The 26,985-nt window shown below is 39.6% G+C and overlaps 1 protein-coding gene across 1 annotated transcript in view; it reads left to right on the top strand.

Annotated features, from left to right (window-relative positions):
- SHC3 (SHC adaptor protein 3) overlaps positions 1-26,985 on the top strand; it is a 158,445-nt gene that overhangs the window by 121,188 nt on the left and 10,272 nt on the right. The window contains exons 9-11 of the mRNA XM_045562354.1: positions 536-623; positions 3,441-3,599; positions 6,926-7,221. Coding sequence (XP_045418310.1) covers positions 536-623; positions 3,441-3,599; positions 6,926-7,221 — 543 coding nt within the window. The remainder of the gene's footprint in view (positions 1-535; positions 624-3,440; positions 3,600-6,925; positions 7,222-26,985) is intronic.

Here is a 26,985-nt window from a genome sequence, read left to right as displayed (position 1 = left end):
TCTCCATTTTGTTATAGGAAAACTTTAACATCACCTATCTTATATGAATAATAATGATACCAATAAAAATGGCAAAGTAACATTGAGCTCAAAGATCTGACACTGAGAGGGAGTTTCCTGGTTTCGGAGGAAATTTCCTGGTTCACAGAGTGGACTTGCCTGAGTGTGAATGATGATAGGCGTATGTGTTAAGTGGGAAGTATGTTCTGACACATAGATACTCTCTAACTAAGGTTTATTTTAAGGCATGCATATGGAAGAGCTTGATTTACTGTCACACTTGTGGAGGGGCGGTGGGGGAGAATGAAAACAAGAGGGGGCCATGTGTAGTTTTGATGGAGATGCAGCCTTTTCCTCACACCCACACAAACTTATTTCCCAAATCTTAATGCCAGCCATGAGGCACGAGGGAACATTGGGCGTAACAAAGGATGCAGTTGCCCTTCAGGTCCTGCCTACTGTCCTGTGGCTTCCAGAGATGGGTGAATGAGAAGAGTATAATTCTTTCTTTTTGTGTATTTGCATGTGTCTATAGTTTGCAGGAAAAGAGCAAACTTATTACCAGGGAAGACACTTAGGAGACACGTTTGGCGAAGACTGGCAGCAAACACCTGTCAGGCAAGGTGAGCAGCAAGGGGTGGCGGGATGAGGAAACAAAAAGTGCTTTTGAACAGTGATGGGCTTGCCAGTGGGTCATCCATCTCCTGTGGAGTGTCAGAGTGACCCCCTGAAAGTATTTGCTGTGGGTGGTGCTGTAGATTCCTGACTAGATCACGGAAATAGAAATAACATTGTTATTGACATCCACGGGCACCAATCAGATAGTGCCTCCTGCAGCGCCAGGACGAGTTCATACCCCATCTGCACCTACTGTCTCATGCACCCTGGGGACTGTCACCTCCAGGCTTCCGTGGCAGGAGAGCTCTCTTGCCCAGGGGTGCTGAGGAACGGATATCCCAGGTGCACCTTCACCAGTTTCAGACGGCAGCTGGTGGGGCAACTCGGAAGTGAATTTTAAGGTGTCTCCAAGTGCCGCAGCAAGGCTGAGCCCCAGTGGCTCCTACAGCAACTTGCTGCCTTTCCGTCTGTGTCGCACTCCCCTTCCCACCTCCCCCGACTCAGGGTCAGCTTCAGGAGGAGTATGAAGACACCTACCCTAGAACGGGATCGGTGGCAGAGACCGTGCCAGGGATATAAATCTCTTATAGGTCCTGGGTACTTCTAAAGGATATTTCTACTTCTTATCAAACATAATAACATGTACCTACATCACACATTAAAAATAATTTAGATATAACTATCTAATTAGATATAACTATTTATAATGTAGATATCTAAAAATAAACAACTTAGATCTATTTAGATGTAACTGTTAATATAATAATTTAGGTATAACTAAGTGCTAACTGCTCACAAGTCTGTATTCTCTGGACAGTTAATTCTATACATACATATACATATGAACATATTCATATCTCTATCTGTGTATCTGTGTGTCTAGCCATCTTTTAAAGATTTCTTTTAATTTTAAAATTTTCCCCTTAAAAATTTTCACCACTCTCTCAATAGCTCTGGGGTCCCGGCTACCAAGTCCACAGAGTCTGAAGGAGATGGATTCAACTGATGCTTCTATGTATATAAATGAAACTATTTATTAGTTTAACATTAAGGCTTATTCCTTTGTGATAGCCATTTGTCTCAGGCAGCAAATGACAATAAACTTTAAAGATTTCCCCCATGTGAAAGAATTTAATGTGTTGCCTGCCCCAGATGAAAGAAGACCCACATTGCTGGCCCGGCTCATAAAACACAAGGTCTGGCAGAAGCCACCACATGGCTCTGCCTCAGAATAGGGTGGGAACAGCAAGTCCAAGCCATGACTTTGCCTGTGGCACCTTTTCACTGTGGGCTATTCATCTTTGTTCTACATATGTTTAAAATGTATTTATACAACATGTATATGCATAGGCATATAATAACACATTATCTCTATTACATATCTACTTTATTATAAAATATGTCAGATTTATTTTTAAACAGATTCTTTTTTTTGGTATATTCAAGTTATTCCATACAGATGGAGAGCAGATGATGTAGAAGACTCACCAGGACAAAAATGAGCCTCGTACAAGTTCCTGGGCTAGGCCTTGAGACTCAGGACTGTCAGTAAATTCCAAACTCTTATTTGGAAACAGCAAATATATCTTCCCATAGAACAAACAAGAATGTCACTTATTAATTTGCTGGTAGCTGTTTCCCCTAAATGCTCATGAACTCTAGGAGCCCCCATGGTGCTGCTGATGGTTGGAAAGGGATATCAGAAAGGTTATTCATGGGCTTTTGATCTTCCCCTTTTTAAAATTTGTTTGTGAGATTCTTTCCTAAAGCCTGATTTGTTTGCAATGTATACAAACATGCAAACTGCAAACAGTCATCACTAAGCAAGGGCCTGCAAGTTGAGTACAGCCTCTTCAACATCGAAATCACGTTCATGAGTTTGCAGGCAATGCTCCCCAGGGGAGGAATGTCAGCGTGACACTTGGTTCTCACGCATACAGGCTGGGGGACAGTGGCATGCTGGCAAACATCCAGCAATGGGCTTTTGGGAAAGCTTTTTAAAAAGCCCGGAACCAACTCTTGCCAGCTGGATTGAGCTGGCTTTCACACACCACCGCCCATAGGGTATGAAAGACACCCTCTTTCCAGAACTGTGAACGCCACAGGGCGTTCTTGTGAATATGTTTATGTAAGTGGATCAGAGACAGAGCACACGCAGAAAGACTCCGAGAGTGATCCGGGCAGGTGTTCTGGGGTAACACCTTTCACGCCACCTCCAGGTGACAGAACAGCCCTGGGCCCAGCCTCAGCACACCCACTGGCCAGCTGGGAAGTGCCATCAAGGCAGCAGCATGTGCCCTCCGTAGACCCAGCTCAGCAGCGGCGCCTCTGGAGGGAGTCTCAGTTCCTTGGAAGGTGTCTCTCTAAACAGAGACTGGACTGTATTGCTCAAATGGATTAATTTCTAAAGCACTCCTTACACTTAAAAAATATGAGAAATTAAAATCAGGCTGTGGTTCTGCTCAGTTATTTGATCTTGGGGTGTTTGTAAGAGAAAGGAAGAGAGACCGGGGCACACGCTGCCTGCTCAGCTCCCATGACCCTGGGCAGCGGGGCCCCAGGACCTTTGGTAAGGCCATAACGGTGGCACCAGCATGCTGTCCACCCTGATGCTGGCTGGCAGATCCCATGTTGTCATGAGAGGCTGGACAGCATCCTAGCCAGGTCATAGCGGTGACAGGCTCAGAAGAGGAGAATTTAAGCGAGATGAGTTTTCTTGCAGGTAGGCTTAAGGAACTTAAGAAGTGCAGGGTGGATTCGCTGCAGAGGCATGATTAGTGTCACCATAATAAGAGAAAAAAGGACCCATTTTCTTGTTGCAGGGTCCTTGGACATCTACAGCACGCCAGAAGGGAAACCTCACGTGGCCCCCACGGGACAGGGACCTACCTACGTCAACACCCAGCAGATGCCGTCACAGGCCTGGCCGGCTGTGGTCAGCAGTGCCGAGAGCAGCCCGCGAAAAGACCTCTTTGACATGAGTGGGTTCCGTTGGTCTCTGCTTTCTGTCTATTTTGAAATTGCCCTTATACTGCCTTTTGTTTGAAATCTGGGCAATTACTGAATTTTCTGCTAGCAGGATCTTGATTAATAGTGACGATTAGCTGCACTTTTCTGGGTGATGACTGGGCTTGTTTCAGACTTCGGGATTACAGCCTTCTCTGCAGTTGAGTGGCAAAACAATTTCGTCCTCTTTTTGGAATTGACTTTCCTCCCAAAGATCTGCAAATGTATTGAGACAAACAATATACATAAATAGATGTGTTTATTTATTTATTCATTAAAATATTAATTGGCTGTTGTGTGCCAAATACTGTATTGGTTGCTAAGGATGCAGAAATGGAATGGTATGGCCCGTGTTTTCACAGAGCTCTTCATCTGTTAAGCAGACCCACATATAAGCAAGAAATGGCAACACTTCTCTCTTGTGAGTGTTCTCTGTCCCCCCACCCCTCTCCAAATATTTATTGAGCACTTAGCCGTTTGTCAAATACTACTCTACTTGCTGGAGATACACAGGAAAACAGAGCAGACTAAGTCTGTACCCTCACGGAACTTAAGTAAACAACTGACTATGCTTTTCCAGCTGGTGATAGGTGCTCCTGAGTGATGGAAAATAAACAGGTTAAGGGAGTGATGGGAATATTGTAGATAGTGATATAGCGGATTGTACCACGGACTTTCTGTTTCCACGTAGACTGGGAAAAGTAAATCATGCACAAACTGATTAAAGAAAGTAGAAATTGTAAATTCTTTAAAAACATTTTAAAGAATTTTGAAAGAGCTTCCCAAGCTCACAAAGAGCTTTATATGCTAAAATTTCCTTTTCAAATTCCTTGAGAATTTTATAGGCTGAAGAGGGAGGGAAGGGAGACTAGCCAGGCACCTACTCTTGTATTTGATTTCTGCAGTGACCCTGCAGCTAGATATTATGATTATTGTTATTATTCATGTCTTACAAAGGAGGAAATGGAGACCTTAGAGGCTAAGTAACTTTACCACTTGTAAAAGGCAGCCTTGCTGGTCCAGTACCTTCTATTTGTGGCATTCTGTGTGAGTGAGGACACGGTTAAGTGCTTTTGTGATCAGGCAGCATCAAGCCACGACACTCTGTTCCTCCTCAGCCGCTTTGGCTTCCCAAACACACTGGACTCCCATTTTCACTTACAAACGTCACCTGAGCCAGACTGCAGCATCCCAGTACTGTGAGGCAGCCTAATCCATTCCCGCCAGTCCCTTCATTTAGATAAACATGGAAACCTGAGAAGTGTGAAGCTACTTCCCAAGGTGCACAGCCAGGTGGGGCTCTCCGGGCCTCTGCTTCAGTTGTTACAGCGTCCCTCACGTGCAGTTTAGCAGAGGTGTTGACGGTCAGACTATTTTTACTGTTTAATTTAGTCAGTCTACCAATGACTTCTGGCCCCAGAGCCTGAGGAGAATTAGCTTGGGCTGGGGTTTGAGACGGGAAAAATCAGAACCAGAACCACCTATCCCTATCCATTAACTTCTACTCCTGCTCCCAAAACCAGAGAAGGGGAGATGGAAAGTAAAAGGGGCCTTGGAGAGGGTGGTATCTATTGAGAAGTTTGAAAATAAATAAAGCCAGCACTCCATGTTCTTTATCTTAAACCGCTAGAGCTAAATAATGACTGCTGATGGTGACGATGGTGATTGGAGGTGCTCATGGTGATGATAATGATGGTAGTGACGATAGTAGTGGTGACGGTGATATTATGATGGTGTTGGTAGTGGTGATGCTGTGATGGTGTTCATGGTGATGATGATGATGACGGTGATGATGGTGATGAATGATGGTGGTGTTGATGATGGTGATGGTGGTGATAATGATGATGGTGGTGGTGATGGTGATGATGATGGTGGTGGTGATGGTAACGGTGGTGGTAATGATGATGATAATGGTGGCACTGATGGTGATGGTGGTGGTGATGATGCTGGTGATGGTGGTGATGGTGGTGATGATGATGATGATGGTGGTGTTGATGGTGATGATAGTCATGGTGGTGGTGGTGGTGATGGTGGTGGTGGTGGTGATGATGATGCTGGTGATTATGGTGGTGATGATGATGGTGATGGTGACGGTGGTGTTGATGATGGTGATGATGATGGCGGTGGTGATGCTAGTGCCAATAAAATGAACATGGGAATAATGGGAATGATGCTGATGATGCTGATGATAGCAAAGGTGGTGATAGTGCAGAAACAGAATAATACAAATTTTCAGCTACTCTAGGTTATCAGGAAAAAAGCAGGATAAAAAGAAAAAATCCACAAACATAATTTTTGCCAAAACTTTTAGCCTCTTTTTATCTCCACATCTGTCAAAGATTTAACAAGTGTCAAAAAGACCAAACTCTGGTTTTATTTATTCACCTGACTTTTGTCCATCCTCTACTAACATTTAACAAAGTGGGCTTTTGCTTGCATTGTACTGGGTGGACAGTGTAGTCCAAAATAATCATCACAATGCCTTGCACTTGTATAGCACCGTGTGCATTTTTCATAGTACTTTTGTACATACTACCTTATTTGAAAATCGAACACTGAGATTTAATTAGATGTGCCTAGCTACTTCTTTTGCTACTAGAGTTTGTTGCTGTAACAGCAGCGATCTCACCATTCACACATGCCCTGCACTGAGAAGTACGCTCCGAAGGCGATGAAGCACAGTCTCAGGCACTCACACCAGAGCCTCTTTCCACAGGGAAACAAGTGAAGGTCAAAGAGAATTAGAGCTCCTATCCTGGAGCAAGTCACACAGAAAGTGCCCAATAAATGTCAATTTTCTTCTCTTTTTAAAAGTTTGCCTGATGCAAAGATTTTGAAATAAACCTTTGGTGGGCTGGGCTTAGGTTTTGCTTGAAATCAAAGCTTTGTGGGTTGTGTTTTTCTTTGGTATTGGCAGGATTTTATTTAGAGTTTGTTAAAGAGGCTGGCTGATGTTGCAGAGAAAGTAGATGGTGTGTAATATGCATGGCGTTTTTTAGCATGCAAAAATGAAGCCATTCTAGCTAGCTAGACAAAGGGTGTGCTTGAATCCTTGGCACAAGGCACAACACCCAGCTGTCTCGGGAAGGCAGACTCATCAGAAAGTCATGCCAAAATTTGGGCTCTGCTTTTAATTGCTTGTTATGATGATTCTTGTTATGTTATCAGCCAGTTATTTTTCCCCAGTGTTTTTTCTCCCTTTGAGAGGAGTTGCCTTTGCATTTCCATCTCTCACATTGTGTTTTTCATCCTTTGCTCTTCTTGGGATTGACTTGTTTTCGGTAAATGTCGTTGACAACAGAACCTTTTGAAGATGCTCTCAAGAACCAGTCCTTGGGGCCCATGTTGAGCAAAGCAGCGTCTGTGGAATGCATCAGCCCTGTGTCACCCATAGCTCCGGATGCCAAGATGCTGGAGGAACTGAACAACGAGCCTTGGTACCAAGGAGAGATGAGCAGGAAGGAGGCAGAGGGGCTTCTGGAGAAAGATGGAGACTTCCTGGTCAGGAAGAGCACCACCAACCCAGGCTCCTTTGTCCTCACGGGCATGCACAACGGCCAGGCCAAGCACCTGCTGCTTGTGGACCCTGAAGGCACGGTGAGCACAGGGAGGGGGTGGGCCTGCAGTCGGAACCTGCCTGTGAACACACACCTACCTTAAACAGTCTCCACTTCGGTCACTGCACTGGTGACCACCACACTCCCTCCTCTACCCACAAGTGCCCGCCAAGTCCTCCAGTGTAGCCCAGGGACAGAGGACTCATGCCTTCAGGCCAGAGCCGGTGCCAGGAGCCAAAAGGCAGGGCCCCATGTGAGCTATAAAACTTGGAAACTTACCATGGCCCAGGCTGAAAGCCTTGAGTTTCACGTCCTTTAAAGCAAATAAATACAGAAACTGAGAACATTTTTCTTCCAAACACACTCACACTGGAATACAGGCTCCTGGGCTTTTAATGTTTATCTCAAATATCTCTGAAAGTGAATCACTGAGGATTTTATTTGAAGGCTGTAAAATGTGATGAAGCAGTAAATAAACCCCCATTAAGAACCCGCATTCTTGTTTCCCGTTTAGAGAAGTGATGCCTAGTGATGCTGAGGCTGGCTGTATAATTGCATCCAAATAATCCTAGGAGTTTGGCTCAATTTTTCATCTTCCAGTCGAGAAATATATTTGACTTTGGCCAGTATATAGTTCAAGAATTGCTGAATTTAATAAATGTAATTAAATCAACTTAACCACTGAGTGAATCCCAGGATTGTTGTTTAAAATCTTTTATCTAGTGAAAATGAAAAAGCGGGGTAGAATTATTAAATAGTAGTTAAGAACATTGCCTTCTCTGATTGACAGTTCTGGATGAAGCCTTTGTCTTCAGCTGGACTGGAATACAATTTAACTGTGTGTGTGTGGGCGTTACCTAAAATAATCCATTACCTCAGGCACCCAGATTGAGCTTCCTGAACACCTCAGCTCCTGGCTCTCCGGAGTGTGCATAGCTCCTCTTCCATCTCCACCAAGGCAACCACTGCCATGAATGTCATGTGTGTCCTTTCAACCCACCTGCTTTAGTGTTTTTTTTTTTAATTTATGTATGTGCATCTGAGAAAATATATATTTTGTGTTTGCAACTTTTAGGAATTTGCAAACATAATGTTGTTCCACAAATCTCATTTCATTTCATTTCTTACTTTTTCCCCCAGTACATGTTTTTGGGATCTGTCGGTGGTGCTTCCTATATATCAGATCATTACTGCATGGGCCACCTGTGGTTCTGTCACATAACATGGTCTGCATGTCACTACTGAGCTGTCTTTAGAAGGACAGCTAAGCTGCCACAAACCTTCATGCATGTTTTTCTCTGTACCTGGGGAAGATCTCTCTGGGGCAGGAGCCAAGAGTGGAGTTTTTGGTCACAGGATGTACGTACATTTATTTCACTAGGGTTTGCATTTGTGCTCTGGGAGCACATCAGCAGATACCTCATTCTTCCTTGATAGTGTCTCTCTAGTTCTGCTAATCTCTAAGAGTAAGGAGAAAAGGGATTTCTCATTGTCTGATTTGCAATTCTTTGCACCTCATTAGCAAATTAACAGGTTTCTTCTGTAAATTTTGTGTTCTCCTGTTTTCTCCATGTTTTTCTTTTGACTTTCTTATTGGGCTTTCTTGTTGAGCTTTTCAGCAATAAAATGTCCATTCATATTCTCTTGCTTTTCCATCTGATAATTTTGTGGTGTTCCTCATCAAATAGAAATCTTTCTTTGACTTCTGGGTGACTGAATTCATCAGTTTTCCCCTTTGTGATTTATGGTTTTGAGTGTCAAAATTTTCCTTACCCACAAACCACAAACAGACTGTATTCTAAATTTTCTTCTATTCGGTTTACAGTTTTACTTTTCACACTTAGGTTTTAATTCCAACTGAAAGTACTTTTGAATATGATATGAGATAGGGACCCAACATTTAAAAAATCTTTATGTAGTGAGCCCATTTCATGTCATTGGTCTTTCCTCTGCTGTACTGATGTTCCTCCCATAACATACTAAGTTTTCTATGTCATGGGCCTGTTTCTGAACTCTCAGTTCTGTCCTAGTGCTCTGTTTAGTCCTTGTGTAAGTACCACACCGTTTTAATCCTTACAGCTTTGAAACTGTCTTAACACCCGGTGGTGTGAGTCTTCCCTCTTGGTTCTCCTTTTCCTAAGCTGTCTTAGCTACTCTCAGACATTTACTATTCTTTATTCCGATTCGAGAATCAGTCTTTCAACTCACCAAAAAAACCACATGTTGGGATTTTGATAGGACTTGCATTGAATGTATATGGATTAATTTGAGGGAGAACAGATGTTTGTCTTTATTAGATCATCATATCCATGAACATGGCATAAGTTTCCACATATTCAGTTTTTCGGATGTATTTTTGATAGAGTTTTAAAATTCTTTCCAGAAAGTTCTTCTGTTTCCTTTTTTAGGTTATTTCCTAGAGTGTCTAGTTTTAGTCCCTGTTGTAAGTGGTATGTTACTTTAAGTTTCTTTTTCTCAACAATTATTGCTGGGGGGAAAGGAGTATGATGTGATCTTGTGCCTAGAAAATTTGGAGATTCTAGTAGTTTTTTTGGAAGACTAGTTCTGCCTTAGCAAACATTGGCAATTTTGTCTCCTGACCTCTAAGGCCCAACCTTAGACAATGCCCTCCCCTCACTGCTCTGACTAGGGGCACCTTCAAGGATTGACCAGGAGAGGGCACCCTTGTCTGTTGCCAACCTGAAAAAGAATGCTTGGAGATTTTGATCCATTAAAAATGATGTTTGCTGTTTTAATTTACATTTCCCTGATGATTAGTAATGTCAAGCATTTTTCATAGTTTTTAGGCCATTTCTGTATCTTCTTTTGAAAAACTTCTGTTCTTGTCTTTTGCCTACTTTTTAATGGGGTTGTTTGTTGTTTTTTTTCTTGCTGATTTGTTTGCATTCTTTGTAGATTCTGGATATTAGTCCTTTGTTGGATGTATAGTTTGTGAATACTTTCTCCCATTCTATACGTTGGCTATTCACTCTGTTGAGTATTTCCTTTGCTGTGCAGAAGCTTTTTGTTGCTGTTATTTTTTTTAAATTTCAGAACATTATGGGGATACAAATATTTTGGTTACATGGATTGTTTTTATACTGCTTGAGTCAAAGTTATAAGTGTGCCCATCACCCAGATAGTGTACACTGTACCCATTAGGTATGGTTTCACCCATCCCCTCTTCCCCCCTCCCACCTGCATGATTTCCATTGAGTTTTACTTCCATCTGTGCATATGAGTGCCGATCCGTTAGTTCCAATGTAATAGTGAATACATTTGGTGTTTGTTTTTCCATTATTGTGGTACTTCACTTAGGAAAATGGTCTCCATTTCCATCCAGAATTGTTGAAAAAGATATTAATTCATTTATTTATGGCTGAGTAGTACTTCATGGTATACATATACCACATTTTATTAATCCACTCATGAATTGATGGGCACTTGGGTTGGTTCTACATTTTAGCGATTGTGAATTGTGCTGCAATAAACATTCAAGCGTAAGTGTCTTTTTAACAAAATGACGTTTTTTTCCCCTTTGGGTAAATACCCAGTAGTAGCATTGCTGGATCAAATATTTTAGTTCTTTGAGGAGACTTTATACTATTTTCCATAGAGGTTGCACTAGTTTGCAGTCCCACCAAAAGTGTATAAGTGTTCCCTTCTCTCTGCATCCACACCAGCATTTACTGTTTTGGGACTTTTTGATAAAAGCCATTCTCACTGGGGTTAGGTGATATCTCATTGTGGTTTTGATTTGCTGATTAGTGACATTGAGCATGTTTTCATATGTTTATTGGCCATTAGTCTATCTTCTTTTGAAAAGCTTCTGTTCATGCCTTTTGCCCACTTTTTTATGGGGTGGTTTGACTTTTTCTTGCTGATTTGCTTGAGTTTTTGTAGATTCTGGTTATTAGCCTTTTATCAGATGTATAGTATGTGAATATTTTCTCCCATTCTGTACATTGTCTGTTTGCTCTATTGATTGTTTTGGGTGTGTAGAAGATTTTTAATTTAATCGATCCCATTTATTTTTGTTGTTGCTGTGATTGGCCTTGGGGTCTTCTTCATAAATTCTTTGCCTAGGCCAATATCTAGAAGAGTTTTTCCAACATTTTCTTCTAGAATTCTTATGGTTTCACGTCTTAGATTTAAGTCTGTTATCCATCTTGCATTAATTTTTGTGAGTGGTGAGAGAAAGATATGAATCCTGTTTCAATCTTCCACATGTGGCTATCCAGTTTTCCCAGCACCATTTATTGAATAAGGATTCTTTTCCCCAGTGTACATTGCTGTCTTCTTTGTAAAAGATCAGATGGCAATATGTGGATAGTTTCATATCTGGGTTCTCTGTTCTGTTCCATTGGTTTATGTCTCTATTTTTGTGCCAATATCATGCTGTTTTGGTGTTAATAACCTTGTAGTATAGCTTAACGTCTGGTAAAGTGATGCCTCCATATTTGTTCATTTTGCTTAAGGTTGCTTTGGCTATTTGGGCTCTTTTCTGGTTCCAAATGAAGCATAAAAGTATTATTTCTAGATCTGTGAAAAATGATATTGGTATTTTGATGGGGATTGCATTGAATCTGTAAATGACTTTGGGTAGTCCGGACATTTTAACAATGTTGATTCTGCCAATCCATGAGCATGATATGTTTTTCCATTTGTTTACATCATCTGCAATTTCCTTCATCAGTGATTCATACTTCTCTTTGTAGAGATCTTTTATCTCCTAAGTTAAATAAATTCCTAGGTATTTTATTTTCTTTGTAGCTGTTGTGAAAGGTATTAAGTCTTTGATTTGATTCTCAGCTTGACTGTTGTTGGTGTATTGGAATGCTCCTGATTTTTGTACATTGACTTTGTAGCCCAAGACTTTGCTGAATTTATTTATCAATTCCAGAAGTCTCTTGGTGGAATCTTTGGGTTTTCTAGATATAAGATCATATCATCAGCAAAGAGTGATAGTTTGAGCTCCTCTTTCCCCATTTGGATACCTTTAATTTCCTTCTGTTGCCTGATTGCTCTGGCTAGGACTTCCAGCACCATGTTGAATAGAAGTGGTGACAGTGGGCATCACTATATAGAAGTGGTGATAGTGGGCATCCTTGTCTTTTCCAGTTCTGTGTGGGAATACTTTCAGCTTTTCCCCATTCAGTGTGATGTTGGCTGTGCGTTTGTTGTATATGGCTTTTATAATTCTGAAGTAGATTCCATCTATGCCTATTTTGTTAAGAGTTTTTATCACAAAAGGGTACTCAATTTTGTCAAATGCTTTTTCTGCATATATTAATATGATCATATGGTCTTTGTCTTTGCTTCTGTTTATGTGGTGAATCACATTTATGGATTTACATAGTTCAACCATCCTTCAATCCCTAGGATGAAGCCCACTTGGTTGTGGTGCTGCTTTTTGATGTGCTGCTAAATTCAGTTTGCTAGGATTTTATTGAGGATTTTTGCATCTATATTCATAATGGATATTGGTCTAGAGTTTTATTTTTTTGTTGTGTCCTTTCCTGGCTTTGGTATCAAGGTGATTCTGGCTTCGTAGAATGAGCTGGGGAGGATTCCTTCCTTCTCAGTTTTATGAAATAATTTCTCCAGTACAGCTCCAATACGGGTACCAATTCTTCTTTGTAGTTCTGATAAAATTCAGCTGTGAAACCATCTGATCCAGGGCTTTTTTTTGTTGGAGGATTCCATTTATTGCTGCTTCAATTTTGTTGCTTGTAATTGGTCTGTTCAGGAGTTCTATTTCACCCTGATTGAGCCTTGGGAAGTTGTTTGTTTCCAAGAATTTGTCCACTTCCTCGATGTCTTTTTTTTTTTTTTGGAGACAGAGTCACACTCTGTTGTCCAGGCTAGAGTCCCGTGGTGTCAGCCTAGCTCACAGCAACCTCAAACTCCTGGGCTCAAGCAATCCTCCTGCCTCAACCTCCCAACTAGCTGGGACTATAGGCATGTGCCACCATGCCTGGCTAATTTTTTCTGTATATATTTTTAGTTGTCCAAATAATTTCTTTCTATTTTTAGTAGAGACAGGGTCTCACTCTTGCTCAGGCTGGTCTCGAGCTCCTGAGCTCAAACCATCCACCCACCTCGGCCTCCCAGAGTGCTAGAATTACAGGCATGAGCCACCGCACCCAGCCTCCTTAACGTTTTTGAGTTTATATGCAGAGAAATTTTTATAGTATTCACAGATGATATTTTGTATTTCTGTGATATCAGTTGTAACACCTCCTTTTTTGTTTCTGATTGAGTTTATATAGGTCCTTTCTTTTCTATTTCTGGTGAATCTAGCAAGAGGTCTATCAATTTTGTTTATCTTTTCAAAGAACCAACTCTTTGTTTCATTTATCTTCTGTATTTTTTTATTTTCAATTTCATTTAGTTCTGCTCTGAGCTTAGTTATTTCTTTTCTTCTGCTGGGGTTGGGATTGGTTTACTCTTCCGATTCTAGTTCCTTAAGATGATTTATTTGATTGTTGATTTGTGATCTTTCTGTCTTTTTGATGTAGGAATTTAAGGCTATGAATTTTCCCTTTTGGACTGCTTTTGTTGAATCCCACAGACTTTGACAGCTTATGTCTCCTTTGTCATTTAGTTTGAGGAATCTTTTGATTTCCATCTTAATTTTCTCCTTGACCCAATGATCATTCAGCAGCAGGTTGTTTAATTTCCATGACTTTGTGTAGAATTGAGTATTTCTGTTGGAGCTGATTTCTAATTTTATTCCACTACAGTCTGAGAAGATACATGTTATAATTTCTATTTTTTAGAATTTGTTGAGACATGTTTTGTGGCCTAAGATGTGATCAGTCTTAGAGAATGTCCCCTGTGCTGATGAGAAGAATGGATATTCAGTAGTTTTGGGGTAGAATGTTCTGTTAGTGTCTGTTAGGCCCATCTGTTCTAGAATCCTGTTTAAGTCTGGTGTTTGCTTATTTATTTTCTGCTTGGAGGATCTGTCTAGTTCTGTCAGTGGGATGTTGAAGTCCCCAGCAATTACGATGTTGCTGTTTATCACTTTGTTTAGATCTGGTTTGCTTTATGAATCTGGGCACACCTGTGTTGGTTGCATAAATATTTAGGATTGTTATGTCTTCTTGATGAATTGTTCCCTTTACCATTATATAATGACCATCTTTGTCTTTCTTTACTATTTTTTTTTAGACAGAGTCTCACTCTCTTGCCTGGGCTAGAGTGCTATGGCTGTGGCATCAGCCTAGCTCACAGCAACCTCAAACTCCTGGGCACAAGTGATCCTCCTGCCTTAGCCTCCTGAGTAGCTGGGACTACAGGCATGCGCCAACATGCCTGGCTAATTTTTTCTATTTTTAGTTGTTTGGCTAATTTCTTTCTATTTTTAGTAGAGATGGGGTCTCACTCTTGCTCAAGCTGGTCTTGAACTCCTGAGCTCAAGCAGTCCTCCTGCCTTGGCCTCCCAGAGTGCTAGGATTACAGGCTTGAGCCACTGCGCCAGGCCTACTATTGTTGATTTGAACTCTGTATTATCTGATATAAGAATGGCCACACCTGCTTTCTTTTGATTTCCATTTGCATGGAATATTTTTTTCCATCCCTTCACCATGAGTCTGAATGAGTCCTTGTAGCTTAGATGTGTTTCCTGGGGACAGCAGATACTTGGCTTGTATTTTTTATCCATTCAGCCAGCCCTATGTTTCTTGAGTGGGGAATTCAAGCCATTCACATTTATTGAAAGAATTGATAAGTAGGATGCATTTCTGTTCATCCTGTTGGGTAGAACCTTCTTGCTTTGTTTTACCTCTTGGGCCATTATTTTATATGGGCTCTGAACTTTAGCTTTTGGGTGATTTTACACTGGTGGGTTTCTACTCTGCTGGTCAATGTATAATGCAAATCTGAGTACTTCTTGCAGGGCCCATCTGGTCTTGACAAATTCCCTCAGTGTTTGCTTGTCTGAAAAAGTCTATTTCTCCCTCATATAAGAAACTTAGTTTTTAAAGACAAAATTCTAGGCTGGCCATTACATGTAGAAGAGTTTTTCCCTACGTTTTCTTCTAGAATTCTTATGGTTTCATGCCTGATGTTTAAATCTTTCATCCATCTTGAACTAATTTTTGTGTATGGTGAGAGATCGAGGTCCTGTTTTAATTCTTTCGCATGTGGCTATCCAATTTTCCCAGCACTATTTATTGAATAGGGCTTCCTTTCCCCAGTGTATGTTGTTGTCTGCTTTGTTGAAGATCAATTGGTTGTGGCAATACGGTTTTATTTCTGGGTTCTCTATTCTGTTCCATTGGTCTATGTCTCTACTTTTATAGCAGTACCATGCTGTTTTGTTACTATAGCCTTGTAATATAATTTGAAGTCAGGTAATGTGGTGCCTTTAGATTTGTTATTTTACTTAGGATTGCTTTGGCTATTGAGGGTCTTTTTTAGTTCCAAATGAAGCTTATGATTATTTTTTCTAGGTCTATGAAAAAAGACATTGGTATTTTGATGGGAATTGCATTGATTCTGTAAATCACTTTTACAGTATGGCAGTATGGACATTTTAATGATGTTGATTCTGCCAACTCATGAGCAAGGGATGTTCTTCCATTTGTTTGTGTCATCTGTGATTTCTTTCATCAGTGTTTTATAGTTCTCCTTGTACACAGCTTTCGCCTCCTTGGTTAAACATTAATATATTCCTAGGTATTTTATTTTCTTTGTAGCTATTGTGAATGGTATTAAGTCCTTGATTTGACTCTCAGCTTGACTGTTATTAATATATAGAAATGCTACTGATTTGTGTACATTGATTTCATAACCTGAGACTCTGTTGAATTTATTTATCAATTCTAGAAGTCTTTTGGGGGAGTCTTTAGGGTTTTCTGGATACAAGATCATATCGTCAGTAAACATGTTTTGACCACCTCTTCCCTGATTTGTTTGTCCTTTTATTCTTTCTCTTGACTGATTTTCTGGCTAGGACTTCCAATAATATGTTGAATAGAAGTGGTAACAGTGAGCATCCTTGTCTTGTTCCAGTTCTTAGGGGGAATGCTTCAACTTTTACCCATTCAGTATAATGTTGGCTGTGGGTTCGTCATATATGGCTTTTATAATTTTCAGGTATGTTCCTTCTATGCCTAGTTTGTTGAGGGTTTTTATCATGAAAGGGTGCTGGATTTTATCATATGCTTTTTCTGCGTCTATTGAAATGATCATATGGTCTTGGTTTTTGCTTCTGTTCATGTGGTGAATCACGTTTATTGATTTGCATATGTTGAGCCATCCTTGAATTCCTGGGATGAAACCCACTTGGGCAAGGTGAATTATCCTTTTGATGTGTTGTTGAATTTGGTGTGCTAGTATTTTGTTGAGGATTTTTGCATCTATGTTCATAAGGGATATTGGTCTGTAGTTTTGTTTTTTTGTTGTTTCCTTTTCTGGCTTTGGTATCAAGGTGATACTGGCTTCCTAGAATGAGTTAAGGAGGATTCCCTCCTTCTTGATGTTATGGAATAATTTCTGCAGGATAGGTACCATTTCTTCTTTGTAGATCTGGTAGAATTTGTCTGTGAATCCATCTGGTCTGGGGATTTTTTTGGTTAGGAGATTTTTTATTACTGCTTGAATCTCACACAAAAAAATGATGTTTGCATTTGGCCTTTGGGAGATTATCTTTATCAGCCTAAAGGACTTCATTCATTCATTAATTTATTAATTAATTCAACAAATATGTACTGAGTGCCTACTCAGTCCAGACATTGATTTTTTTGGCACCTAGGATATGCCTATGAACCACTTTAAAAAGAAAATTTCTGCTCTTGTGGAACATGTACATATTAATTATATAATTACTTTTATCATATATAGGTGTTAAACTTTATCAAATAATTTTTCAGCATCTTTTGAGATAATAATGTAATATTTTTTAGAAAAAAATCTATTAATATGGAAAATTACATGGCTAGATTTTCTGATCCTGAGAAATGGAGTTGTTATTCTGTCGTAAACTTTGCTTCATCTTGACATAGTAATTGTGAAATACATTGTTGAATTTGGACACTGCATATTTTCTTTAGGATTATTTTTGAGTTTCTGCTTATAAATGAAATCTGTTTTAATTATCTTTGCTGCATTTGCTTGTATGTGCTCATCTGGTTTGTATATCAAGATTATATGGTTGTTTTGACTTCAAAAAATGAGCTAGGCTTACTCCAAATCAGACAAAGCTTATCTGAGAGGCCTTCCTTAACCATTTAATCTCAAATAGAATCACCTGAATACTCCCTATTTCTGCATCCTTATTTATTTTTAGCTTAAGGCATTTATCACATACAAACATTTATTTATTTGTTAATTTGCATATTATTTGGCTACCCCCTTCTATTAGCTATAATTTCCATGGAGGTATGAATCTTGTTTAGTGCAGTAGCCCTCAGCATCTAGAATGGTGCCTGGCACATAGTGATGTTCAACAAATACTTGATGAATGAACACATGGATCAGCCCAGGCTTTTACAGGTTAGGAAGTGAGAGCCCACAGAGGTGACAGGGTGCTGAAGGTCACATAGTTCTAGCAGTTGTAGAATCACCAGCAAGGTTTTCTAGTTAGATTCAGCCCAAAGTTCTTTTCATTTGCATATACTGTATAACCGTTCAGTTGTGATCATCTCAAAGAAAATAAGGGAGAAAATACCCAAGCAATTCTATGAGAATATAAATATTTCAGTTTAAAATTTTAGATATTTTAAAAAATGAAAAGTTCAAATCTAGCTAAATATGTCATCTTATAGACCAAAGATGATTACATTTTTTTTGTTCACTTAGTCTATATACACCAAACAATGATTTTAAAAAGAGCTATGTATTACTGTTAATATATTTAGTACACATTACAAACCAGTATCAAGATAGTGTAGCAGATAAGGAGAATATGAATTTGTGGTAATATGATTAAACCAGGTGTCCAAGCAAGCCAATACCCAAAGCTGTGTTATCCATACAATTTTAATTTTGGAGAGGAAATTTGTAGTACCGTTGAGAAAATTTGTTAAGTCATACCTGCTAATGACTGTTTTTTGGCGGGGGGCTTTTTGCTGGATCTGATTATCTAGTTTAATTGATCCTATGGAGGACAGCTTTAGCTGAAAAAGAAAATGGAAATGAAAGACTTAATTAAAAATGTAACATCGCTTCCTTGCTGTGAGGACACCAAAATAGGCGATGAACACATTCTCTTCAATATTTATTCAACTGATTTTCATGGTAATTGGTTGGGTTCTGACTATAAAGGGGGAAACTTGGCAGAGCAGACTACTCAGAGAAATAAGGATGCAAAACAGTTCTGCATCTAAATTTACTCCAGTGTATGCCAACCTTTGTGCCTTCCCACTGTGTGCTGAGATGAGGAGCAGCCTGTGGCAGCTTCTGAGCCCTGGTGGTAAGATGTCAAGAACACTGACTCTAAAATAGCAGCTGGAAAGAGCCGGTGGCTGGGTCTCTCGGAGAAGCCTCAGAGATGGAGTCCAGAACACTTTTCTTTTTAACATTTTCAGAATGACTTAGTCAGCCCTCTTGTGTCTAAAATTACTTCCTGAGTCATTTGTCATTGATTCATCCCCTTGGCCTTGAAGGACCAGGAGAGTGAGGTGGGCCCTGTGCTTGCACCTGAATGAGCAGCACCACACGCCTGCCTGGGTTTCCCGTGGGCTTGATTAGTGTGGTCTCAGGTTATTGTACATTTGCAAACACATACTGGGGCTTTTGTTCATAAAATTGCAAAACAGTGACCACAGCCCATCACCCCACATTTACTAGGATTTTCTTTTATCCTGAGAGTAGCTAAGAAAACAAAAAGTCTCTTAATCCTGCCACTTTATAATGCCCTGTTATTTTTTTAATTCCTTTTGTATCAGTCAGTCTAGGCTGTGCTGCAGTAATGAAATCTGAATTCTCAGTGGCTTAACCCAACAGAGCTTCAGTCCTCTTCCCACCAAGTCCGTGTGCCGGAGGCTCGCCAGGCCCCTCTGGTCCTTGCGTGACTCAGGATCCAGGTGGTGTCCATCCCCTGGGTCCTGCTTACCAACACAGGGGCTCAAAGGAGAAGAGGGGCTGGAGGAAGCTTGCTGGCTCTCAACAGGCTCTCTGGGGAGGCCACTGTGTCACCCCCCCCTTCCTGGTTCTTGAGACCCAACCTCACTACAAGGAGGCTGCAAAGTGCCAGGAGCAACATCAAATGTTTGACCCACAAGCCTGTCTCAGCAACATGCCTTTTAAACTGTTAGCAGGGTACCACCAAAAAAATTATAAACAAATAGCATACAATAGAAAGGTTTTTAAAGAAAAACACTAGTCCCTTGCCATCTTCCTTACCCGATTCCCATTTCTGCCAGGCAAGCACTGCCCACAGAATCACCCTATCCCAGAAGAATGTGCCTACACTGCTGTTCATTGATTTAATAGCTTACGGCATCTTTGCTTGATGCTGCAAAGGGAAAACTAAAGCTTTAGTTCATTTTTGCTACTTTTTTCATTTTATAACAAGCTTTTAGTTTGTCTAGTGGTGGTCTTTGTGCCTTTGGCTACATCAAACTTGTCTTCCTTATGCCATCAGTGTCAGGCAGCAGCATCTGGTGACTTCCCTCCCTCCCCATGGGGACCTGGCAGGCCTGCTGGCCGTTTGATCCCACGCCATTCACTTTTTGGAATATTTTTTCAAAGTATAGTACAAAGAACTGTTTTCTTTGGAATCATTGGAGTCCTTGCTCAAGGACTCTATCACAAATGAGGACATTGTCCTGCGTGACCACAGCACAACCGCCGAACCAAGATGGGAGCCTGGAGCCATCACTACCGTCTAATCCCCTAGAGCCCATTCAGTCCCCAGCAGTGCCCTGTATTGGCAAAGGGTTGGGTTCAGAATCACGCGCTGCATTTAGTTGTCACATCTCTTTAGTCTCCTTCAACCTGGCACAGCTCTGAATTCAGGTTCTTCTGATGCGACCTCACTCTCTGGATCTGCCTCACAGAAATGGCACCGCGCCCGTCCTGCAAGGTGGAAGTGGCTGATCGCTCAGTAAGGAGGTGTCCGCCAGCCTTCCCCGCGGGAAACCTACTCCTTTTCCCTTTGTAATTAATACACATTTTGTGGGAGGTACTTTGAAACTGTCTAAATAAGTTTATTTGAAACTTCCTTTGAAGTTTCTTTGAATCTACTCATTCATTTATGTTTGTCAGGGTGGATTCATGGCTTCCTGTTTCATGCAATGGATTATCTATCATCGCTGCCATCTTCACTTGGCCGCTCCTTCAGGTCGGCTGCATGATGTCACAGGCACCTGCCATTTCTCCAGGGGACTCTCGCTGGTCCCTTTGCAGGGAGGTGGTCTTTAGAAACCAAGATTTGGGCACTGGGTGTGCTTCTCACTTTGAGGGGTGTTACGGGTCCCCAGCCCTCATAATGGACAGAAGTAGGGTATACACACACACACACACAGATGCACACACACACACACATGTACATTAATATCTATATTTCTATATCTATCTGTATATATTGGAAATATGAGCTCACATGTCTTTTAATCCCAATTCAGTATCACAGAGTTCATTATTGCTTCTTCCTTTTTTACGTTTATAACTTCCTTCTCCAACAAGGAGTAACCTGACTCTCGTTATTCTTATTTTTACTTTTTTGGCTAACTCCCCTGTGAGTAATCCACCCCCCCCAACCCCATCCCCATCAGGGCTCCTGCCCCTCCTCTTCGTCTTCCTCACCCTGTCTGGGCTCTGACTCCTCTGCCTGACCATTCGGGCTCTCTGCTCTACTCATGCGCTAACGCCCAGCACTGGTCCACCCTCTTACCCAGACACCCTGCCCCTCCGCGGACTCTGACACCTGTCCGGGCTTCCTCCCTTACTCCCCTGCCCGGGTGTCGTCCTGTGGCGCTCTCTCTCCTCACCCTGCCTGGGCTCCAGGCCCCCATCTGGCCCACTGTGGCTACCCCCACGTCCTGTGACACAGACACCTGTCCTCGTTTGGCTTTTGGACTGATTATTCCAGATGGAAAAAGAATGGAAAGGATTGGGAAGGAGGAGCTTTTAAAAGTATTTTATAATATATCCCAGGACCACCTCTTGTCATTTCTCTTATAAATACTTCAGCATGCATCCCTACCAATAAGGACTTTCAAAGATAACATTGTTATATAACTAACATTATCCAATATCCAGACCATATTCAAATTTTTCTAATTGTCTCAAAGATTTTCTCTTTGTTACAGGTTGCTGGAATCAGAATCCAAACGTTGCCCACATTTGGATTTTGTTATGTATCTTAACACTCTTATTCTATTGTAGTTTTCCTTTCATTTTTTTTCACACCAGGGATTTGTTTAAGAAAACTAGGTATTTGTCTGTAGAATTACCCATATTATGATTTGGCTATTGCTTCCTTGGTGGCATTGTTTAACTTGTTCCTTTGTCCTTTTATTTTCTATTAACCAGCAAATAGAGAAATTTTTTTAAACTGATTTTGGGTATCTATACACCACACTCATCGAAAGTGTGCAGTTCAATGGCTTTCAGTCTGTTCACAGGCCTGTACGTCATCACCGTCATCAGCTTCAGAACATTTCGCTACCATAAAAAGAAATACCATACTATTTAGTTATCACCTCCCTGTCCCCCTGTCCTTCTCCCTCGCCTAGCCCTTAAGAATCACTAATCTATTTCTATCTCCATGAATTTTCCCATTCTGGACTTCAATGTGAGTACAATAATATAATATATGGTCTTTTGTGACTAGGTTCTTTTACTTAGTATAATGTTTTCAAGGTTCATCCAAGTTGCAGCATATATCTTTCTTTTTATAGCTGAATAATGTTCTGTTGAATGAATATCCCACATTTTATTTTATTTTCATTTGTTGATGACAAGGGTCATTTCCACCTTTTGGCCATTATGAATAATGCTGCTTTAACTATGTGTGTACAGGTTTTTGTATGGACATACGTTTTCCTTTCTCTTGGATATATAGTTAGGAGTGGAATTGCTGGGTCATATGGTCATCCTCTACTTAGTTGTTTGAGAAACTGCAAGACTGTTTTCCAAAGTGGCTGTACCATTTTACAATCCAACCAGCAACATAGGAAGGTTCTGATTTATTCTCATCCTCACCAATACTTGTTATTATCTGACTTTTTGATTCTAGCCACCCCAGGGGTTGTGAAATGGTATCTCATTGTGGTTTTGATTTGCATTTCCCTGGTAACTAACAATGTTGAGCACTTCTTCATTTGCTTATTGACCATTTTTATATATTTTCCTTAGAGAAAAGCATATTCAGATTCTTTGCCCATTTGTTTTAATTGGGTTGTCTTTTATTATTGGATTGTAAGAGTTCTTTTTATTCTAGATACAAGTCTCTTATCAGATATATAATTTGCAATTTTTTTTCCATTCCGTGGCTTATCTTTTTACTTTTTTGATGGTTTCCTTTGAAGCATGAATGTTTTTAATTTTAATAAACTTTAATTAATTTATATTTTCATTTGTGCTTAAGTTTTCGGTGCCATATCTGAGAATCTTTTGTGAAGTCCAAAGTCATGAAATTTACTCTTATATTTTCTTCTAAGAGTTTGATAGTTTTAGTTGTTACATCTAGGTTTTTGAGCCATTTTGAGTTAATTTGTGTGTATGGTGTGAGGTAATGTTTCACCTTTACTCTTTTGCCTGTGGATATCCAGTTATCTCAGCATCATTTGTTGAAAGACTGCTCTTTTCTCATCGAATGGTCTTGGCACCATTGAAAATCAGTTGACCATGGATGTATTTTGGACTCTCAAGTCTGTTCCATGGATCTACCTGTCTATGCTTGTGCCAATACCACATTGTTTTGATTACCATTGCTTTATGTTAAGTTTTTAAATCAGAAAGCATGAGTCCCCCAACTTTGTTCTTTCTTTTCAGGATTGTTTTGGCTATTCAGGGTTCCTGCAGTTCCATATGCACTTTAGAAATAGCTTGCCAATTTCCACAAAGAAGTCAGCTGTGATTCTGATAAGAATTACATAAAATTCATAGATCAGTTTGGGGAAAGTGACATCTTGGTCTTCCAATTCATGAAAATGAGAGGTTTCCCCATTTATTTAGTTCTTCTTTAATTTCTTTTGACAATATTTTGCAATTTCAGAGTATAAGTTTTATACTTCTTTCTTTAAATTTATTTCTAAGTATTAGGACACTCGTGTGAATGGAATTGTTTTATCAATTTCATTTTCCTATTATTCACTTTAAGGGAATATAAATATAACTGATTTTTGTATACTGATCTTGTATCCTACAAACTTGCTGAAGTAATTATTAGTTCTAATAGTTTTTAGTGGATTCCTTAGGATTTTCTATGTATAAGATCATGTCATCTGCATATATAAACAGTTTTACCTTTTCCTTTCCAAACTAGATGCTATTTATTTCTTTGTATTATCTAATTACCCTGGCTAGAACCTCCAGGACAATGAAAAATAGAAGTGGCAAACACCCTTGTTTTCTTACTAATCAAAGCATCTAGTTTTTCACCCTAGGTAGGATTGTCAACTTTGGGCTTTTCATAGATACCTTTTATCAGGTTGAGAAAATCCCCTTTTACTCCTAGTTTGTTGAGTGTTTTTACCATGAAAGAACGTTGGGTTTTGTCAAATGCTTTTCTGTGTCTACTAAGATGATTTGTGATTTTTGTTTTTTATACTATTGTGATGTATTGCATTAACTGATTTTCAGATGTTGAAAAAACCTTGCATTCCTGGGATAAATTCCATTTGGTCATCACATATGATTCTTTTTATATGTTGCTGAATTTGGTTTGCTAGTATTTTGTTTAGGATTTTTCCACCTATATTCATAAAAGATCTTAGTCTGTAGGATTTTTTTTTTTTTCCTTGCAGTGTTTTTGTCTGGTTTTGGTATCAGGGTAATACTGGCCTTATGGAATTTGTTTGGAAGTGTTCACTTTTCTTCTATTTCTTGGGAGAGTTTGTGAAGAATTGGTATTAATTCTTCTTTAAATGTTTGGTAGGATTCAGAATTGAAGCCATCTGGTGCTGGGCTTTTCTTTGTGGGTAGTGTTTTTGATTACTAATTGTCTTCATTTGTTATAGGTCTACTCAGATTGTCTATTCCTTCATGAGTCAGGGTTAATAGTTGGTGTCTTTCTGGGAATTTGTCCATTTAACCTACCAAACTGGTTAGCATGTATAAAGATGTATATTCTGTTGTTGGGTGGAGTGTTTTGTAGATATCTGTTGGGTCTAATTGGTTTGTGGTATAGTTCAAGTCTTTTATTCCCTTGTTGGTTTTCTGTCTAGTTGTTCTGTCCATTATTAAAAGTGGGGCATTGAAGTCTCTATTCTTGTTGAATTGTCTGTTTCCCTTTTTATTTCTGTCAGTTTGGCTTCATCATGTATTTTGGTGTTCTGTTTTAAGTGCTCAAGTGTTTATAATAGTTCTAGCTTCCTGAGGTAGTGACTTTTTATTAGTATGAAATGTCCCTCTTTATATCTAGTAATTTTTTTTGTTTTAAAGTCTGTTTTGTCTGGTATTAGTACATAGACCCCAGCTTTCTCATGGTTGCTATTTACATGATATATCCTTTTCTACGCTTTTACTCTCAATCTGTTTGTATCTTTGAATCTAAAGTGTGTCTCTTCCAGACAGCATATAGTTGGATCATGTTTGATTTTAGCTACTCTGACAATCTCTGCCTTTTGACTGCTGTTAAATCCATTCACATTTAATGTTATTTTTGATATTGTTGGATTTACATCTGCCATTTGACATTTTGTTTTTTGTATGTTGCCTTTTTTGTTCCTTTTCCTTCTTTACTTTTTTGTATTGAGTATTTTATAATATAGTGTTTTGATTTTTAAATAATTTTTTTCACTATACTTTTTGAGTTTTTTAAAGTGGTTGCTCCAGGGTTTACCTCTTATCAGAATCAGCTTTATATTTATACTAGCTTAATTCTTGTGGTATGTAGAAACATTACTCCTACATTGCTCTATTCTGTTTTCTCCCTTTGTGTGGTATTGTTGCTGTATGTATTATATCTATTAATGTTACAAACCCAACAATACATTGTTGTAATTATTACTTGACCATCTGAATTTATCTCAGCCCAATGCAGCTTTGCCTCTACCCACCTCCTTTGTACTGTTATTGGCAAATATGTTATACATATATTACTTTTCTATATTTTAGGCCTAACATTACATTATATATGTACTCTTTTATACAATTACTTTTTAAATCTGTGAATCTTGAAGTTTCTAATTGTCTTCTTCTTGAGAGAAGAAAGCTATGTTTTCTTCATAATATTATTACTGTTACCAGTGCTTTGCTTATTCCATCTATTGTTTGGAACACATATAAAGACAGATGGATTTCCTCTTCTACAGTGAACTGGTAGATTTCTAGAACAAACCTATAACTCCAGGGATATATTTTCATTGGGCTCTTGGGTGAGGTTCAGACTGTATGTATCCCATATCGTCTTCTTTCTTGGCTTTCACTCACTTTTTACTGGACTGCTTCCTTGAGTGCCTTTCTCAGAACAGGTGCGTGAGCATAGACTTTCTTATCTTTACATTTCTGAAAATGTGTTTTCAAGTCACTTTTGATTCACAGTATGGTTGATTGTAGTATGGCTAGTCTGATTCTTCACCTCTTGTGATTACTTTTTCTAGAAATTTTTAGCTTTTTCTTTTATTTTTATGTTCTGCAATGACATGGTCATGAATCTAAGTGTGTATCTTTTTCCATTATTGTTCCAAGGTCTTGATGAGCACTTACATTCTGAATATTTGTGTTTTTCTTTAAATCAGAGCAATTTTCTTATATAATTTCTTTGATAATTTCCTGCCTTCTATATTTTTTCATCTCAAAACTCCTGGTTGAGGGAGTAGACCTCCTGGACTGACCTGCTGTCTCTTGTCTTTTCCCAGAGTTTTCAGTTCTTTGAAATTTTGCTCTATGTTCTGGGAGCTTTCCTTGACTATCATACAAACTTTATGTTATATATATGTAATATATTTATAGTTATATAATTTTATAAATTATATATTTAATTTCTAAAAGACTTTCCTCTGTTTTATTTTTCATGCATGTTGTTCTTTTCAATGGATACAGTCAGTATCTTTTTGACTTTTTGATGTTATTAATATATAAGTTGTTTAATTGCTTTTCTATTTTTCAAATTATATTCTGAGGCAGGTGTAAGTTTGCTCATCATGATCTTTCTCTTCATGGTGCTGGCGGAGGCCTGCTACTCTTTCACTGTGATATTTTAGAACAAGAGGTTTCCTGAGATTGGTCTCCTCTGCTATGGTACATGTAGTTCTCTTTCCCTCTAGCCTGTCCCAGCATCAGGAGGCTGACTGGAGTTATGTGTGAGTGGGGTGGGGATGGTAGAGGCAGAGGATGGAGGGATGAAGTATGTACACCTGGGGTGGGCTGGAGGGGGAGATGTCTGACTGGTCAGGCTTTAGGTGGAAGTGGGAGGCATGGACTTTCAGGCTGGGAACCTCCAAAAAGTACTTTACTTGGGGTCACCATCCTCCTCCTATATTAATTCTCCCCAGGCAGCATGTTTAATTTCTTTGGATAAACATTCCCTGGAATTCTTCCCTGAAGCCAAATGCTAGTTTGGCTGTGAGGAGGCAAAGGAGAAGGAGGGGCTGGGGGAGCTGCAGCCTGTTACTCAGGTGGTCATTCCTGCAGCCTGGCTCTTCTCCCTCCTGCTGTCTTGCGGGTCACTCCCTTCCACTGG

The sequence above is a fragment of the Lemur catta genome, chromosome 10 (assembly GCF_020740605.2).
Source record: "Lemur catta isolate mLemCat1 chromosome 10, mLemCat1.pri, whole genome shotgun sequence".
NCBI classification, from domain to species: Eukaryota; Metazoa; Chordata; class Mammalia; order Primates; family Lemuridae; genus Lemur; species Lemur catta.
The sequence above is the reverse complement of the archived record's forward strand: the minus strand, read 5'-3'. Positions and strand labels throughout refer to the sequence as shown.